Here is a 16,912-nt window from a genome sequence, read left to right on the forward strand (position 1 = left end):
ACCAGCAGAAGGAGCCTTGGTAAATACCCCAAGCTTTTAGTTGGGACTCTCTAAGCTTTAAGTTAGGACTCTCTTAGCTTTTAGTCTAAGACTCTTACTAAGAGTTTCAGCCCAGAAGAAGGAATATAGTGGGTATAGATCGACCCTTACAAAAACTGAAATTCAACTTCCAATCAGCTCAGTCGCTGCTTGGATGAAGGTTAGCTCAGTCCCTGACCTTACTGCTTGCCAGAAGCAAATGTATCAATATATCTTCTCTGGAGGAGAATAACATTATTCTGAGCCTAAAATTATTTCTTCAAGTTGTCACACACACAAATTACCAAGCATACTAAAAGACATGACTACATGACCAAAATCAAAAGGAAAAATAGATAATAAAAACAGACCCATGGAAGATACAGATTTGGAGAAGATCTAAGACAGACTTCTTACAACAATTGTAATTAGTCAGCAATACAGGACATCAGAGAACTTGAAACTATTTAAAAAATCAAATTGAATTCTAGAACTGAAAAATACAATAACTGATATTTAAAGCTAAGTAGATGAAACTAAATCTCAACAGATGTATTTAACAGCAGGTTTGTCACAACTGAAGAAAACCTTGGAAAATAAGACAAAAGAAAATATCCAGACTAAATCATGGAGAGAAAAAGGGCGGGATACACAGAACAGAGTGTAAGACATGGGAAACAGTGTAAAGGTTTCACACACACACACACACACACACACACATAAAATTGGAGCCCTAGAAGGAGACGTGAGAGATTGTGGCTGAGGATCTTCTAAAACTGATGAAAGATACTGAGCCACAGATTCAAAAGTACTGTGAACCTCATTCAGGATAAACAACAAATCTGACATGTTTAAAGATAGAAGACCAGCCTAGCTGGAACATGGAAAACATGGAAAGGGAAGTCCTTGATAATGAGGTTGGAGGCACTGGATCAGGTAGAGCCTTATAGGAGTTTAGATTTTATTCCAATTAGATTTGGAATCAATTTGAGGATTTTAATAAGGAGAGACGTGATCTTTTATGATCACTTTTGCTGCTATACGAAGGATGAATTACAGAGACCACTTAACTGAGTGGAATAGTTCAGGTGAGGAATGCTTATGTTTTGGCATGGAGTTATAACAGTGGAGGTGGTATGATTCAGGATGTATTTTGGAGGTAGACCGCCGCTAATGGATTGGATATAGTGAATGAGGGAAACTGAATTGAGAATAACTCTTAGACCTTTTGCCTAAGCATATGGGTAGATGATTGTGCTATTTATTGAAATGGCAAAAACTCAAAGTGGAGCAATTTTGGGGGCAGATAAATAGAGATCAGTAGGCCTATTTTGGCCATGTTAAATTTGAGGTGTCTATGAGACATCAAGTGGACATGTCATGTAGGCATTTAAAATACTACTCTCGGAAGAAGTTCAGACTAGAAATAAAGATTTGAGAGTCATCAGCATACAATCTTTATTTAAAGCCATAGACCTGAATGGGATAAACCAGGGAGAAAGTGTAGATAGAGAAGACAAGAGGCCTAGACCAAACACTTAGAGGTAGTATAAAAGTACTTAGCAGGTACAAGAAAGGAGGAAGAATTCATATATATCACTTCTTGTATACTTTTGGCCAGATCTTAGTTACACTGCTATAGTACAAAAAGCAAGTGGAAAATGTAGTCAGTTACTTTATTTTGGGTAGCCAATGCCCAACTAAAAATAGAGGATTCTATTACTATGGAGAGGGGGAGGATAGATAGTTGAGATACAACTAGCATTCTTTCCACAGAGGTTGAATAAAGGAATAGGTCTTGCCAAGGAGAGTGAGGAGCAGCCAGAGAGGTAGGAGTAAAACTAGGCAATGGTGGCACCTTGGAAGTTTAAAGAGCAAAATGGTATAAGGAAGGAGGAAGAGTGGCCAAGCCTGTCAAATACTGTTGTGAAATTAAGTAAGATAAGACAAAGCCTTTGGCTTTAATAAAAATGGAGATCATTGGCAATCCTTAGAGCCACTGCAGAGGGAAAAATGAGGGCAAAAGCCCAATTAGAGTAGATTGAATAGAGAGTGGGATACAGCATATTTGGGTAAATCTTTGAAGAGTTTCGCTGTAAAGGGGAGCAAAGAAAAGAATTAGCCAGTAGAGACACGGATCACCTGGAGAAAGTTTTGTTTTGCTTTGTTTGATGAAAGGCGCTATTAATGATATGACAGTGACCTAATAAAGAAGGAAAATTTGGTAATTCATAATGGAGTAGATCTGGTGGCATGGCCACAGCCTCACTAAACGGGCAGGGAAGGGGAAGGATAGCAAATATTCATGAACAATAGAATTTACCATAGATTACTCTTCAGCTTATTTCAATTCTCCTCTTTAAAGATGGAAATGGTAGATAATGTGTTGTGTATCTGGTTTATGAAAGAAAGATAAGAGACAGCTCCATTCAGCAAACACATTTTTAAAAGTGAGTGAGGAGAGCTGTGGTGGCGGTTTCCATCCTGTTGATTAGTGTTTCTTCCCTGCCGGAGCGACTACATAAACCATGGCGTCATGGTTGAGGAGGTACAGAAACATTCTGTGCACTCGCTTGTGTTCAGGTCATTGAAGAGAACCCATGTCATGTTTGTGGCTGATAATGGAAAACCTGTGCCTTTGGATGAACAGTCACAAACGAGAAATGGCAATCAAGCTGCATAATGAGTATGGTCCTGTGTTGCATATGCCTACCTCAAAAGAAAATCTTAAAGAGAAAGGCCCTCAGAATGCATCAGATTCATATGGACACAAACAGTATCCTGCCAATCAAGGACAAGAAGTTCAGTGTTTGGTGACAGGTACACATCCATATCCACCAGGACCCGGGGTTGCTTTGACAGCAGATACTAAGATCCAAAGAATGCTGAGTGAATCAGCTGCACAGTCCTTAGCTGTGGCATTACCTACTTCTCAAGCCAGGGTCGATGCAAACCGTAGTGCACCTGCTGGAGGTGAACACCGACACCCTGGGGCTTCTGACCAGTCACAGCCTGCAGGGGCGGTTGTTATGGATGGTGGCAATGCCAAGAACTCCACACTGATGGCTAAAAAAGCCCCTACGATGCCAAAACCTCAGTGGCACCCACCGTGGAAACTCTACAGAGTGATCAGTGGGCATCCTGCCTAGGTTTGATGTATTGCTGTGGAACCTGGAAATCAGTGGTTTGTTACTGGATCTGCTGACAGAACTATAAAGATCTGGGACTTGGCTAGTGGCAAGTTAAAACTGTCATTAACTTGGCACGTCAGTACAGTGCGTGGTGTGATAGTGAGCACAAGGAGCGCGTACCTGTTCTCCTGTGGAGAAGACAAACTAGTCAACTGCTGGGATCTTGAGTATCATAAGGTTATAAGGCACTCTCATGGACATCTGAGTACAGTGTATGGTTTGGATCTGCACCCAACAATCAACGTGCCAGTGACCTGTAGCCGAGACTCAACTGCACGGATTTGGGATGTGAGAACTAAAGCCAGCGTACACACGTTATCTGGACATACTAACGTGGTGGCTGCAGTGAGGTGTCAAGCTGCAGAACCACAAATTATTACTGGAAGCCATGACACTACAATACGATTATGGGATTTGGTGGCTGGAAAAACAAGGGTCACATTAACAAATCACAAAAAATCAGTCAGGGCTGTGGTTTTACATCCAAGACATTACACATTTGCATCTGGTTCTCCAGATAACATAAAACAGTGGAAATTCCCTGATGGAAGTTTCATTCAAAATCTTTCTGGTCACAATGCTATTATTAATACACTGACAGTAAATTCTGATGGAGTATTTGTATCTGGAGCTGACAATGGCACTATGCATCTTTGGAACTGGAGAACTGGCTACAATTTCCAGAGAGTTTATGCAGCAGTGCAGCCTGGGTCTTTGGACAGTGAGTCAGGAATATTTACTTGTGCTTTTGATCAGTCTGAAAGTCGGTTACTAACAGCTGAAGCTGATAAAACCATTAAAGTGTACGGAGAGGATGATACAGCAACAGAAGAAACTCATCCAGTCAGCTGGAAGCCAGAAATTATCAAGAGAAAGAGATTTTAATGTGGCGTTGTCTTCATGGTGGTTCCAGTTTTGTTTTTTGTTTCTCTTTAAGCTTGGTGTTGATGAGAATATCCAGTCATTTGTGCTCTGGCTAGGAATATAAAGCAAAAACTCACATGCCTGAATCATTGCTTTTTCATATTTTACAGTGAACTGTCCTCTCCCCATGTTTTTATTTCTAAAATAAACAGTTTGAGATCCTGGGAGGTAAGATGCAGATATCAAGCATATGTGGGTTTGTTGAACATAACTCTCCTAAAGATAGAATGATTTATCACTTTTATTAAAGCACACCTTTTTTTTTTAACTTACAAAACTGCTTACTGTAGTAGGACATGTTTTGAGGGGAGCAGTCTTTCTTTTTAATCCTTTAAAAAGTGATATCTGTGACTGATAATTTGGGATTAGAGGATTTGAAGTCTTCTGTATGTTTATTCCACAGTTTTTGGGGGTTTTTCTTTAAGCTATTTTAATTATTTATTTATTTATTTATGGCTGTGTTGGATCTTCGTTTCTGTGCGAGGCCTTTCTCTAGTTGCGGCAAGCGGGGACCACTCTTCATCGCGGTGTGCGGGCCTCTTACTATGGTGGCCTCTCTTGTTGCGGAGCACAGGCTCCAGATGTGCAGGCTCAGCAATTGTGGCTCACGGGCCTAGTCGCTCTGCGGCACGTGGGATCTTCCCAGACCGGGGCTCGAACCCGTGTCCCCTGCATTGGCAGGCAGATTCTCAACCACTGCGCCACCAGGGAAGCCCTATTCCACAGTTTTTGAGTGCATGTTCTATAAAGTTCTGCACTAGATACTGTTCAGGAAGTAGACAGGTGAGGTGTGTCTGTCTTTTAAGACAGGGGTCCCCAACCCCAGTACTGGTCCGTGGCCTGTTAGGAACTGGGCCGCACAGCAGGAGGTGAGCGGCGGGTGAGTGAGCGAAGCTTCATCTGTATTTACAGCCACTCCCCGTCACTCACATTACTGCCTGAGCTCCGCCTCCTGTCAGATCAGTGACAGCATTGGATTCTCATAGGAGCGCGAACTCTACCGTGAACTGTGCACGCGGGGGATCTAGGTTGTGTGCTCCTTATGAGAATCTAATGCCTGATGATCTGAGGTGGAGATGAGGCGGTGATGCTAGCACTGGGGAGCTGCTGCAAATACAGATTATCATTAGCAGAGAGGTTTGACTGCAGAGACCATAATAAATCAACTGCTTGCAGACTCATATCAAAGCCCTATCAGTGAGTGGCAAGTGAAAACAAGCTCAGGGCTCCCACTGATTCTGCATTATGGTGAGTTGTATAATTATTTCATTATATATTACAATGTAATAATAATAGAAATAAAGTGCAAAATAAACGTAATGCACCTGAATCATCCCGAAACCATCCCCCCCCAACCCCAGCCCCAGTCCGTGGAAAAATTGTCTTCCATGAGACTGGTCCCTGGTGCCAAAAAGGTTGGGGACCGCTGCTTTAAGACTTCCACTTTAGTACCTTATTACAGAAATGCTGTCATAGAGGTACCAGCAAAAAGCCAGGATAGGGCTTCCCTGGTGGTGCAGTGGTTGAGAATCCGCCTGCCAATGCAGGGGACACGGGTTCGAGCCCTGGTCTGGGAAGATCCCACATGCCGCGGAGCAACTGGGCCCGTGAGCCACAATTACTGAGCCTGTGCGTCTGGAGCCTGTGCTCCGCAACAAGAGAGGCCACCATAGTAAGAGGCCCGCACACCGCGATGAAGAGTGGCCCCCGCTCGCCGCAACTAGAGAAAGCCCTCGCACAGAAACGAAGACGCAACACAGCCAAAAATAAATAAATAAATTTATTTTTTTAAAAAGCCAGAATAACACAGAGGAAAAGCCCATTTATTTTCCCTGAGGAGGATTATGGAAGACTTCATAAGAGTCAGTGGTGTTTGAGCTGAGTCTTGAGAGAGGTCAGAGAAGAAAAAGGGTACTCTAAAATGAGGTGTGAAGTGACAAACCAGACATGTGAGAGGTGTGTGTCCCAGGAGTAGAGAGTTGTCTGCTGCAGTTGAATGAGAACAGCTGGTGGTGGCAGGGAAAGTTTATGTTTTGAGTTTCAGTTGTATTCCACAAGCAGTAGGTTACCAATATAGGTATCAAACCCTGGAGAAATAACTGGAGATACCAGTGGACGTATTTGAAGCTATAGCAAGGGCTGCAGTCTTTTGTGAAGACTTCATAGAAAAGTGTTACTTAAGTTTCTGATGCCTGTGCCTCTTTCTGGCATATACTGAGTTTTACAAACCCTGTCCTTAGGATCCTGATTCCCTATCAGGCAAGAAAATTTGTCACACTTCACTTTCTATAGTTAGAAAACAAAATTACAGGAACAATCAGTTTAAAATTTGTTTCAAATTAAGAAATTATACCATAATTTTGAATAAGCATTTCCAAATATACATATCCTATCTTGCATGCTGTAGGTGGGAGTGTAGTTGTTACAACCTTTGGTAGTTTTCCAGAATATACTGAAGATGCTTGGAATCTTTGGCTAACTCTTCATTAGAAATGAAATTACTGGGCTTCCCTGGTGGTGCAGTGGTTGAGAATATGCCTGCCAATGCAGGGGACACGGGTTCGAGCTCTGGTCTAGGAAGATCCCACATGCTGCGGAGCAGCTAGGCCCATGAGCCACAGATACTGAACCTGCGCGTCTGGGGCTTGTGCTCCACAACAAGAGAGGCCACGACAGTGAGAGGCCAGCGCACCGCGATGAAGAGTGGCCCCCGCTTGCCGCAACTAAAGAAAGCCCTCGCACAGAAAAGAAGACTCAACACAGCCAAAATTAAATAAATAAATAAAACAAATAAAAAAATAAAAATTTAAAAAAAAAAAGAAATGAAATTACTAGGAAACTGCCTAATGGGAATAATCTGACAACTGTACACAGCAAATTTATTTCACCTTCGTCTTTAATTAAAACTAGCCCTGGGCTTCCCTGGTGGTGCAGTGGTTAAGAATCCGCCTGCCAATGTAAGGGACACAGGTTCGAGCCCTGGCCCAGGAAGATCCCACATGCCACAGAGCAACTAAGCCCGTGTGCCACAACTACTGAGCCTGAGCTCTAGAGCCCGCAAGCCACAACTACTGAGCCCACGTGCCACAACTACTGAAGCCTATGCGCCTAGAGCCCATGCTCTGCAGCAAGAGAAGCCACGACAATGAGAAGCCCACGCACCGCAACAAAGAGTAGCCCCTGCTCACCCCAAAGCCCGCACCCAGCAACGAAGACCCAATGCAGCCAAAAAATAAATAAATAAATAAAATTTATTAAAAAAAAAACTAGCCCAGATGTCCTAACAATAAGGGACTGGTATAATAGATTATGGTATCTTCATGTAGTTTCTCTCCATTAAGAGTGAGAAATATCTGGAATAATATGTCCAAATTTTACTCTTATATAAAAAAGGAAGCTGTGCAAGCATTTTTTTTTTTGGTAGAGTAACTTGTTTATGCTCTAAAAAATAATGGAGAAGTAACACCACATTGTTATCAGTGGCTTTGTGAGAATGGGATTATGGGAGAACTTTCATGATTGGGTTTATATATTTCTATAATGTTTTAATTTTCTATAAGCATGTATTTTGTAAACTTAAATAAAGAAAAAAACCCACTAGAAAAAAAAAGTGAGTGAGGAGAGGAGAATTTGGCCCTAATTTTAACGGCAAAAACATAATACAGAGTACGTATACTGTATACTAAGCAGTGTTCTAAGTGTTTTACACTTAATTCTTGCATCTGTGTGATGTCCTAAATTGAGGGATTTGGCAAATTAATGTAGTTATATATTTTAAAGTAAAATGTTAAGATATATATATATATATATATATATATATATTTTTTTTTTTTTTTTTTTTTACTTTTCACTTTTGCCAGTCTCCTTCACTTAGATAAGACTTAGATAAGGGAGTTTCTACTGTATTACCGTAGAACAATGCCATATATATTAAGTGGAAAAAAGTAAGGTATAGAACAGTATATGTAGTGTGCTGTCATTTGAGTAAAGCAGAAATGTATATACACATCTTTTGGACAATTCCTAAAAGTTGATAACAGTGGTTGTCTCTGGGGTGGGGGTTTCAACTCTTGTTGAAATCTTTGTACAATATATTATTAATATGCTTAACTCAGTAATTAATTTAACCTTTCTTTGATGATTCATGTTCTTGCAATGTGTCCAGGACATTTTTGGCAGTTTCTTCTTCAGCAAATAGATTAAATATTAGCTTGTCTTCTCACCATTTGTCTCCTTCAGATTTAAGTTAAATTCTAAATAAAAATTCTGGTTATTTTCAGGGGGGCAGGGGACATCCAAACAGTTGGATTTAAGATCATCAGAATTTTACTCTATATTTGCTAGCCTATAAATATCTACCTCAAAATTATTTGACATATATTTAATTTTAAATCTTTAGTCATATGATATCCTTATAGTGTTTTTTATCTTTGGCAGGAATTAAAAGGTGGAAAAGCTTATGCAAAGGTAAGTTGGTGTTCTTTAACACCTTTGGAATTTATAATATCATTCATTGCTATTTATAAGCTTAAAAATTAGATGGTTTGCTTTTCTAATTGCTGTTTAAGCTTGGCTGTTTTTAAATAAAGCAACTCAGAGATTGAATAGTTGGATCCAACAATAAATTATAGGCATATTCTTTCTAAATGTTGATTATGGGATGTTATTCTTAAGTTTCAGTTTCCTTACTAGGAGGCAATCTCTGGTTTGCATTAAACAATAGCAACTGTTAATTCAGTATTCTCAGTCCCACCCAACCCCCAGTGGAATAGGACTCCCCCCTCTGTGCTCTCTTAGCACTCTGTATACATGATCACTACTATCCTTTATACTTTTACTAGCTGTATGGAATTACTAATGAATGTGCTCACTTTTTTGCTGGATAGAAGGAATTAGTAATTAATAATACTACCAGAAACCCAACTCTTTTATTTCTAAACCTCTTTAATCTCTAAACCACTTTTTTTTTTTATTTTGGCCACGCTGTGTCACTTGCAGGATCTCAGTTCCCTGACCAGGGATTGAACCCGGGCCACGGTAGTGAAAGCCAGGAATCCTAACCACTAGGCCACCAGGGAACTCCCCACATACTCCTCTTGTATTTCTCTGTGATGGTAGCTCCATCAATCTAGTCATCTAAGCATCTAAGCCAAGAACCAGGGCACTAGTTTCAACTATCAAATCTACCCACCCTTCTAAAACTAGTTGGCTGCAATATCAGTTAGGATGCTCTTTGGTACAAGTAACAGAAAACCCTCCTCACCTAGAGATTTTTTTAATCTCACAAAACAGGTAGATATGAGATAGAGCTGTAGATGTGAGATAGAGCTGCTCCAGGATTGGTTAATCCACTGACTAAAGAACATCATCAAGAATCCATGTTACCATTCTCTTTTTTTTCTTACATTCTGTATGTGATGGCTTTGTCCTTGGCTAGCTCCCTTCATGGTCAGGAGGTGGGTAGCTGCTCAAGTTTTAGTCAACACATTCACATATGACAAAGCCCAGCTGCTTCCCCATTTATGACTTTTTCAAGTGAGAAAACTTTTCCTACATGTTCCCCAGAGGATTTCCCTGACCTTTGATTGGACACAACTGGATCATATGCCCACTCCTAAACTAGTCATGGGCAGGAGGAATGGATTGCCATGGTTAGCTTAGACTAATCACAACTTAACAGTCAGCTAGAGGTTGGGTTACTTTCCTTGTGTACATGGATGAGCTAAGAGTGGACACTTGAATAAAATCAGGACTTGCTAGCAAGGAATATCAGGGCATTGAATGGTGGGTAGGCAAAAAACGGTCTGCTATGACTGACAGATCTTGATTTCTCCCTTCTAAAAAGCTTTTGAAACCATCTCTTCTCTCCAGTCGCAAGACCACTGCCCTAGGTTATGCCTTCATTATTTCTTATTTCAAACCTGCATTGGCCTCCTATCTTTTCTCTGCCTCTGTCGTCTCCCACCAGTTCATCCTCTATATTATTGCCAGAGGGATTGTTCTGAAATTCAAAGATGATCATATCCTTCCCCCACTTTTAGTCCTTCAGCAGCTCTCTATTGCCTGTAAAGGAAAATGAAATGAAAAGTCTTTAACCTAGCATATTGGACCCATCTTGGTTTGCAAATCATCTGTCTGCACACTCACCCACTCACTCACTCATCCTTATGCTTCAGACATACTGCCCAGAGAACATTCCTGGAGTGTGCCGTGCTGTTTTAGCCTTGTTGCCTTGTGACTTGATGTTTTTACTGCCATGCATGTGCTTCTGTCGACTCATGTATCATTAAGAACTCAGCTTAGTCATCCCTCCCCACTGAGAAATTTTTTTTCCTCTCTTTCTTATAATTGTGCCTTCCTTTATCACAGCACTTATACTTTTTTTATGGGAATTTATTTCCTTTTCTATCTTCCCTTATGAGTTCCTTGAGAATAGGAATAATATACATTCCTAATACCTAACATTATCTGGAATGAAGATGCTCAAAATTATTTGCCAATTGAAGGAAGCTCTACCACAGTTATACCTACAATTTATATATATGTATATATATATGTATATATGCCATTTTATTGAGACAGTTATCTCAGTGAAACCAAAGAGAAAATCATAAGGAAATATGGACTCTCTTGTACCTCATTACAATTTAAGCTCTTGCAAGACGGTTCTTATCTGTCCTGTTCATCACTGTTTTCCAGTATTTAAAGCAGGGCCTGGCACATAAAAGGTGCTCAGTAAATGTTGACCTTAGCATGCTTTCTTAATGGGGACTGACCAGATTCTTTTTTTTAAAAACTTGTTGTATGCTTAGTGACTGTAATACCAGCATTCCAACAGTGGATGGTAAGCCAAAGGGCTGTTTTTTATTCAAAAAATACGTGTTAACTGTCTACTATGTGCCAAGCATTGTTCCTGCAACTATTTTTTTTTCAATTTGTTGCAGAGAAAAATGTTTATTTAAAAATTTCAAAATACTTTGTATACCAGCCCTAACTAAAAGTATTTTTAAACTATACTGACATGTACCTGAACCCTTAAGAATTCATCTTTTTCCTCATTATATATATATTTTTTCTTTCAACATTTTATTAACACTCCTGTTGTCTCTTTCCACCCCTCATCCCAGGAGAGGAGGGAGGTACCTGACTGGTGAGGTTGCAAGGAGTTGAGCTTGTCTGCCAGAGACAGGAGTTCTGATCCACTATCTGCCAAGTACAGGAGCACCTGTGTCCCAGCCTGGGCCTGGTCCTAGAAAGTCTGTCTCATTCAGGGAGAAAATATTTCCTGCCACTATTTTAAGTATTAGAGATACAGCAGTAAACAAAACAGACAAAAATCCGTGACTTTGGGGAGCTTACATTCTAATAGGAGATTGAGGGAGGGGGACAGACAATAAAATAAATATGAAATGTGTATGTACGTGATGTGATGATAACTACTAAGAAAAATAAAGCAGATAAGGGGTAGACAGTGACAGCTACAGGGGAGGTGGGGGGAGCGAGGCATGTTCTAGAATGGTCAGGGGAGTCCCCTTTAGAGAGATGACATTTGAACATAGACCCTAATGCAGTGAGGAAGAAAGCTGTGAGAAGATCTAAAAGAGAATGTGTCAGGCAAAAGAACAGTAAGTGCTAAAGGCCTTGAGATGATCTTGGCATTTTTCAAGGAAAAGGACCTTGTGGCTGGAAGAGTGGTTGAGGAGGAGAGGGGGAAATGAAGTTGACGAGGTGGCCATGGACAGAGGAATCAGAGACAGTCAATATAGACAAGTCTTTCGAGGAGTCTTGCTCCAAAGGGGAGTAGAAGAATATTACAGTAGACTGGAGAGAGGTGTGGCATGAGGTTTTGTTTTCTTTAGTTCATTAAGATGGGAGAAAATCCAGCATGTTTGTGTTCTGGGAATGATCCATAGAGAGGGAAGAATCCCTGAAGGGATGAACTTGAATAGGCGAGAGGAGAGTGGTTGGCCTTGGATGGGAGCACAGCCAGCTCACTTACAGTAAGTGGGAAGGTAAATATGTGGGCACAGATTCAGGTAGGCGAGTGCATGTGGCTGGTGATAAGAGCTTGTGGAAGTTGAATGCTCTTTTGATTGCTTTTATTTCTGAGTGAAATAGGAAGCAAGACATCAGCAAAGAGTGTGGATGGAAAAGGTATTGGAGGTTCAAAGAGAAAGGATAATGTATGAAATAAGGCATGTGGATGATGTGTGATCACACAGCCCCAGGAGTCTTCCCATATTCATTTGAATGTGGCTTTGCCCTGGACATATCCAGGCTTTTTGCTGATCTCTTGAATCCCTAAAAGAGGCAGTAAGACCAGAGTAATCATGTGAAGATTAGGTAGATATTACCTGTGGCTTGATATGTTCCTGACTTACTGCTTTTGGAGCTTGTGGTCCTTCAACTGGTCTCTTAAGTTCTTATTCTTCATTCTTCTTATACCAATTAAAAACCACTAAAATAATGCTCCATCCTACAATAAAAATCTTCATCTTAAATGCCATTCATATGTTCTTCACTGCATGTCTTAAAGCATTGAAGCAGGCAACTTAAAATCACAGCACTCAACTTAAAATCACAGCAGGGTTTGACGTGTATAATACTTTTTATTATATATTCAGGGAGATGTACTTAATCAATTGCAAGCTCAAAACATTTTTTTGTTAATAAAAGACTATATACACTTAGTCATATAGAATAGACTGTTCAAAAAATAATGATATAAGGGAGTGATTTTTTGTACCACTTGGAAATGAGAAGTAGGGTTGAGCAACATCAGAGGAAAGACCATAGGGTCATCTTTGGTAGCTGCAGAAAATGGGGACCAAACGCGAGTAGTAATAAGAGGGAGGAATGTGTTTGAGCTGAGCTTCTGGGTAACAGCAGAGCAGGTTGGTGTGGGGAAGGAAGGAAGAAGGCTTCATAAAGAGAGATTCAGCTCACGGGGGACCAGCAAGGCAAATGTTGTGGATATAGAGCTTACCTTTACCACCTTTACCAGCAAGGCAAATGAAGGTGGTAAAGGAGGAGGAGCTTGTACCAAAGAGAGTATGTGATACACTTAAATCATTTCGCTCTTGGGTGGGCAGTGAGAACTTAATAATTTGCAACTATCCGCAGTCACCAGTGGTTAACTGGGAATAGAACCAGACCAGAACAGGGAGAGGAGAGTCTGAATGGTTTTTTCTATGTGTGTGCAAATGACCATGACTGGTCTGCTAGTATTTCCCATAGAGCGGTGTGAGCACCACTGCTACTTGCAGTGATTTCAGTTGTGTTTTTCTGGGGTTTTTTGGGTTTTTTTGTTTTTTTAAAGATAATCTTTAAAGACTGTTGCTTTTTTTTGTTTGTTTTTAATTTTTATTTATTTATTTATTTATTTATGGCTGTGTTGGGTCTTCGTTTCTGTGCGAGGGCTTTCTCCAGTTGCGGCAAGCGGGGGCCACTCTTCATCGCGGTGCGCGGGCCTCTCACTATCGCGGCCTCTCTTGTTGCGGAGCACAGGCTCCAGACGCGCAGGCTCAGTAATTGTGGCTCACGGGCCTAGTTGCTCCGCGGCATTTGGGATCCTCCCAGACCAGGGCTCGAACCCGTGTCCCCTGCATTGGCAGGCAGATTCTCAACCACTGCGCCACCAGGGAAGCCCCTCAGTTGTTTAATATACATTATTTTTACGTTAAGTTATATATTTTAATGTGTGCAGAAAAATACATTTAGCAATCAAACATGTGATTTCAGAGATCGTATTGCTTAAGACAAGAGTAGAATAGGTAATACATTTTTACAAAAAGGGAGCCAATTTTCTAAGACACATTGGGGTGGCCAAAAAGTTCGTTCGGTTTTAAGTAAAATAAGACACATTTTTCATTTTCACCAAGAACTTGATTGAACAACGTATTCATTAATCGAAGAAACTTTTTGGCCAACCCAATATTAAGCAAAGGATAGAACAGGTGTTGTTAAGTTGGCAAAAACTGCAAATAACTGAAGTTTGAGACCACTTGGCTAGAGCATGGGTTGAATGTTTATTTTAAAGATAATATGATAGAAGCCTAGGAGATATTCTATTAATATAATTATCTTTCTTTTCATAGCTGGGCTTTGCAGATCTAAACCTGGCAGAGTTTGCTGGATCAGGAAATACCACTCGTCGCTGTTTACTGGAAGGCTATGATACCAAAAATACAAGACAGGATAATTCCATTCTTAAAGTAAGCACGTTTCTAGATTTACATGTCAACAAATGAGATTCTCTGCCTTTAAATAATCGTAGGTATATACTGTCAAGGGCAAGATGGGAATCAGTATTGAGATCATAAGCTGAACATACCACTGAAATACTCACCATGTAGAAGAAAAAACTGTCCAAATCACAGAAGCACTGAAAAGTAACAAATGTTCACCTTCATGATCACATGGTGCTGTAAACATTCAGGGAAGAATGCACACAACCACTACGGCATAAGGGCTCAATGAGCAGAAGGAGCATCTTAAATGAATACCTTACAATGCTTATAGCTCCCAAGACGTGATTTCCAAAGCAGCTGTGGTGGGCACATAGAAGTCACTGGGTTCTCTCGCAACAAGTGAAATGACAGGTGAAACTCACTTTGGGCATCTGCCCTACTGTTTCCAAGTACCTTCAGGAGCCATGTATTCTGGTGAACCCAGAGGGAATACACACTTCAGAGAGCTGGAGTATTAAATGAAACCAATAGAGAAAATGTTTGTAAGGTACCTTGCATCTAGTAAAACTCACTGGATAAACCTTTTGCTGTGTTTTAGTTAGGTTTACCCCATTATGGTAAGTTATCTAACGATAAGAAAGGAAAATAATCCTGAATAAAAACTGAATGGTCAGAAGTTAGTGGACAAAAGAATTACCCTATATCTAACAGTTTTCAAACCCACTTAGCTTATGCCTGGCACTTAATAGATTCTTAATTCATGACTACTGTTAAGGTTTTTGTTACTATCACCATTATCATCATTATTCCCAGAACACAATAAGATCCTATGGCTGCTTCTTAAAAGGCAATCAGCACCTAGAGAATAACAGCATTTCAGAAAGCATTAACAAAGCTTTAAATTCTGGTCCAACAAAAAAATACTATTTCTGAATAATAGTACTCTAGGTATTCATTCATTCATTCATTCAACCAGAATTTTTTGAGTAGCCATAGGCTTAGGGAGCTTAAGGAGCATAATCCCAGCCACGTGGCAGGAGCGTGGATTATGGCATCAGGGCTCTGTGTTTGTTCTTAGATCTCTGGAGCCCTGTGTATGCACTTCACCTCTGCCCCACTGTTTCCTCCTCTGTAAAAGGGGAATTTCAGTACTTGCCCCAGGGACCTGTTCTTGAGGCCTAAATGAGTTACTGTATGTGATTTTGCCAACACTAGTTGTATGGAATAGAAATCCCTCAGGTTAGCTCATGTAAAAGGGAACTTTAGTTCGAACACAAGGACGTTTCATAGAGCCCTAGGATGGGAAGTTACAACCAGACCTGAACTCCCAAGAACTAAAGGAGCTTTCTAGGCCTCTCAGGGACTGTTCTTGGCTCTCTGCATTATCATTCTGTCTGTAGACCGACTTCCTGTGCTTACTCACAGCTTCCCTGCCCTCCCTAGAACTTCAGCTGCTAAGTGGCATTGGCTTGCGATGACGTCAGCAGAATCTGGGAGGCGGGGGAGGCTGTTTCCAGAGACCTTCTCTAAAAGGTCTTGGCCTGGTAGGTTTCCCAGAATGTGTTTGCAGTAGTATCCTCACAGAGCCTAGTATACTCTGGGGCAGGGTGGATGTTCTACAGATGCTAACTCCTTCTTTCTAGAAGGTGGCAAGAACATTAGTTAAAGTCACATAGTAAGTACCTTGAGAGAGAAGCTGATCCATTTGGTAGGTAGAGAAGGACATTGAGTACTTCTAAATTTTTATAGCTTTATTGAGCTATGATTCACTTACCATACATTTTACTCAGTTAAAGTACACAACGGAATGGTTTTTAGTATATTCATAGGTGTGTCCGACCACTGCCGTAATCAATTTTAGAACATCTTCATCACCCCAAAAAAGAAACCTCGTATGAGCCCGATAGCAGTCACTTCCCACTTTCCCCCAACTCTCCTCCCTTCCCCCCAGCCTAAGCAACCACTGATCTACTCTCTGTCTATGGATTTACCTATTCTGAACATTTCATATAAATGAGATTATAGAATATGTAATGTTTTGTGTCTGGCTTCTCTAAACTTAGCATAATGTTTTCAAGGTTCATCCATGGTGTAGCATGTGTCAGTACTACACTCCTTTTTGTGGCTAAATAATATTCCATTGTATGGCTATACCACATTTTATTTATTCCTCAGTTAATGGTCATTTGGCTTGTTGTTTTCACTTTTTAGCTATTATGAACAATGCTGCTATGGACATTCATATACAAGTTTCATTGTGACCATATATTTTCTTTTCTCTTGGGCATGTATCCAAGAGTAAGTACTCTTGGAGCAGAATTCTTGGGTCACATAGCAACTCTGCTTTTAACCTTTTGCAGAGCTACCTGACTGGTTTTCAAGTGGCTGAAACATTTTACATTCCCATCAGCAGAGTGTATGAGAGTTCACATTTCTCCAAATATTGAGTCCTTTTATTCTTTAGCTTCTTAGAATGGGGAACTGCATAGATAACCCTGTGCATTTCATATTTCAGGTGCTGCTAATAGGTATGTGGAGACTTGAATTAAGCATTTAGTCTTCAGGATAAACACATATAGAGATCCTCCA

At 40.6% G+C, this 16,912-nt stretch overlaps 1 protein-coding gene and 1 pseudogene across 3 annotated transcripts in view; both read left to right on the forward strand.

Moving 5' to 3' along the window:
• Window positions 1–16,912, forward strand: part of EEIG2 (EEIG family member 2) — a 108,087-nt gene that overhangs the window by 41,185 nt on the left and 49,990 nt on the right. For all 3 annotated transcript variants that reach the window (XM_057528333.1, XM_057528340.1, XM_007169492.2), the window contains exons 3-4: window positions 8,571–8,600; window positions 14,231–14,347. In XM_057528333.1, coding sequence (XP_057384316.1) covers window positions 8,571–8,600; window positions 14,231–14,347 — 147 coding nt within the window. The remainder of the gene's footprint in view (window positions 1–8,570; window positions 8,601–14,230; window positions 14,348–16,912) is intronic.
• LOC103018252 (pleiotropic regulator 1-like) lies at window positions 2,555–4,137 on the forward strand (annotated as a pseudogene).

This window comes from Balaenoptera acutorostrata, chromosome 1, assembly GCF_949987535.1.
Source record: "Balaenoptera acutorostrata chromosome 1, mBalAcu1.1, whole genome shotgun sequence".
NCBI lineage: Eukaryota > Metazoa > Chordata > Mammalia > Artiodactyla > Balaenopteridae > Balaenoptera > Balaenoptera acutorostrata.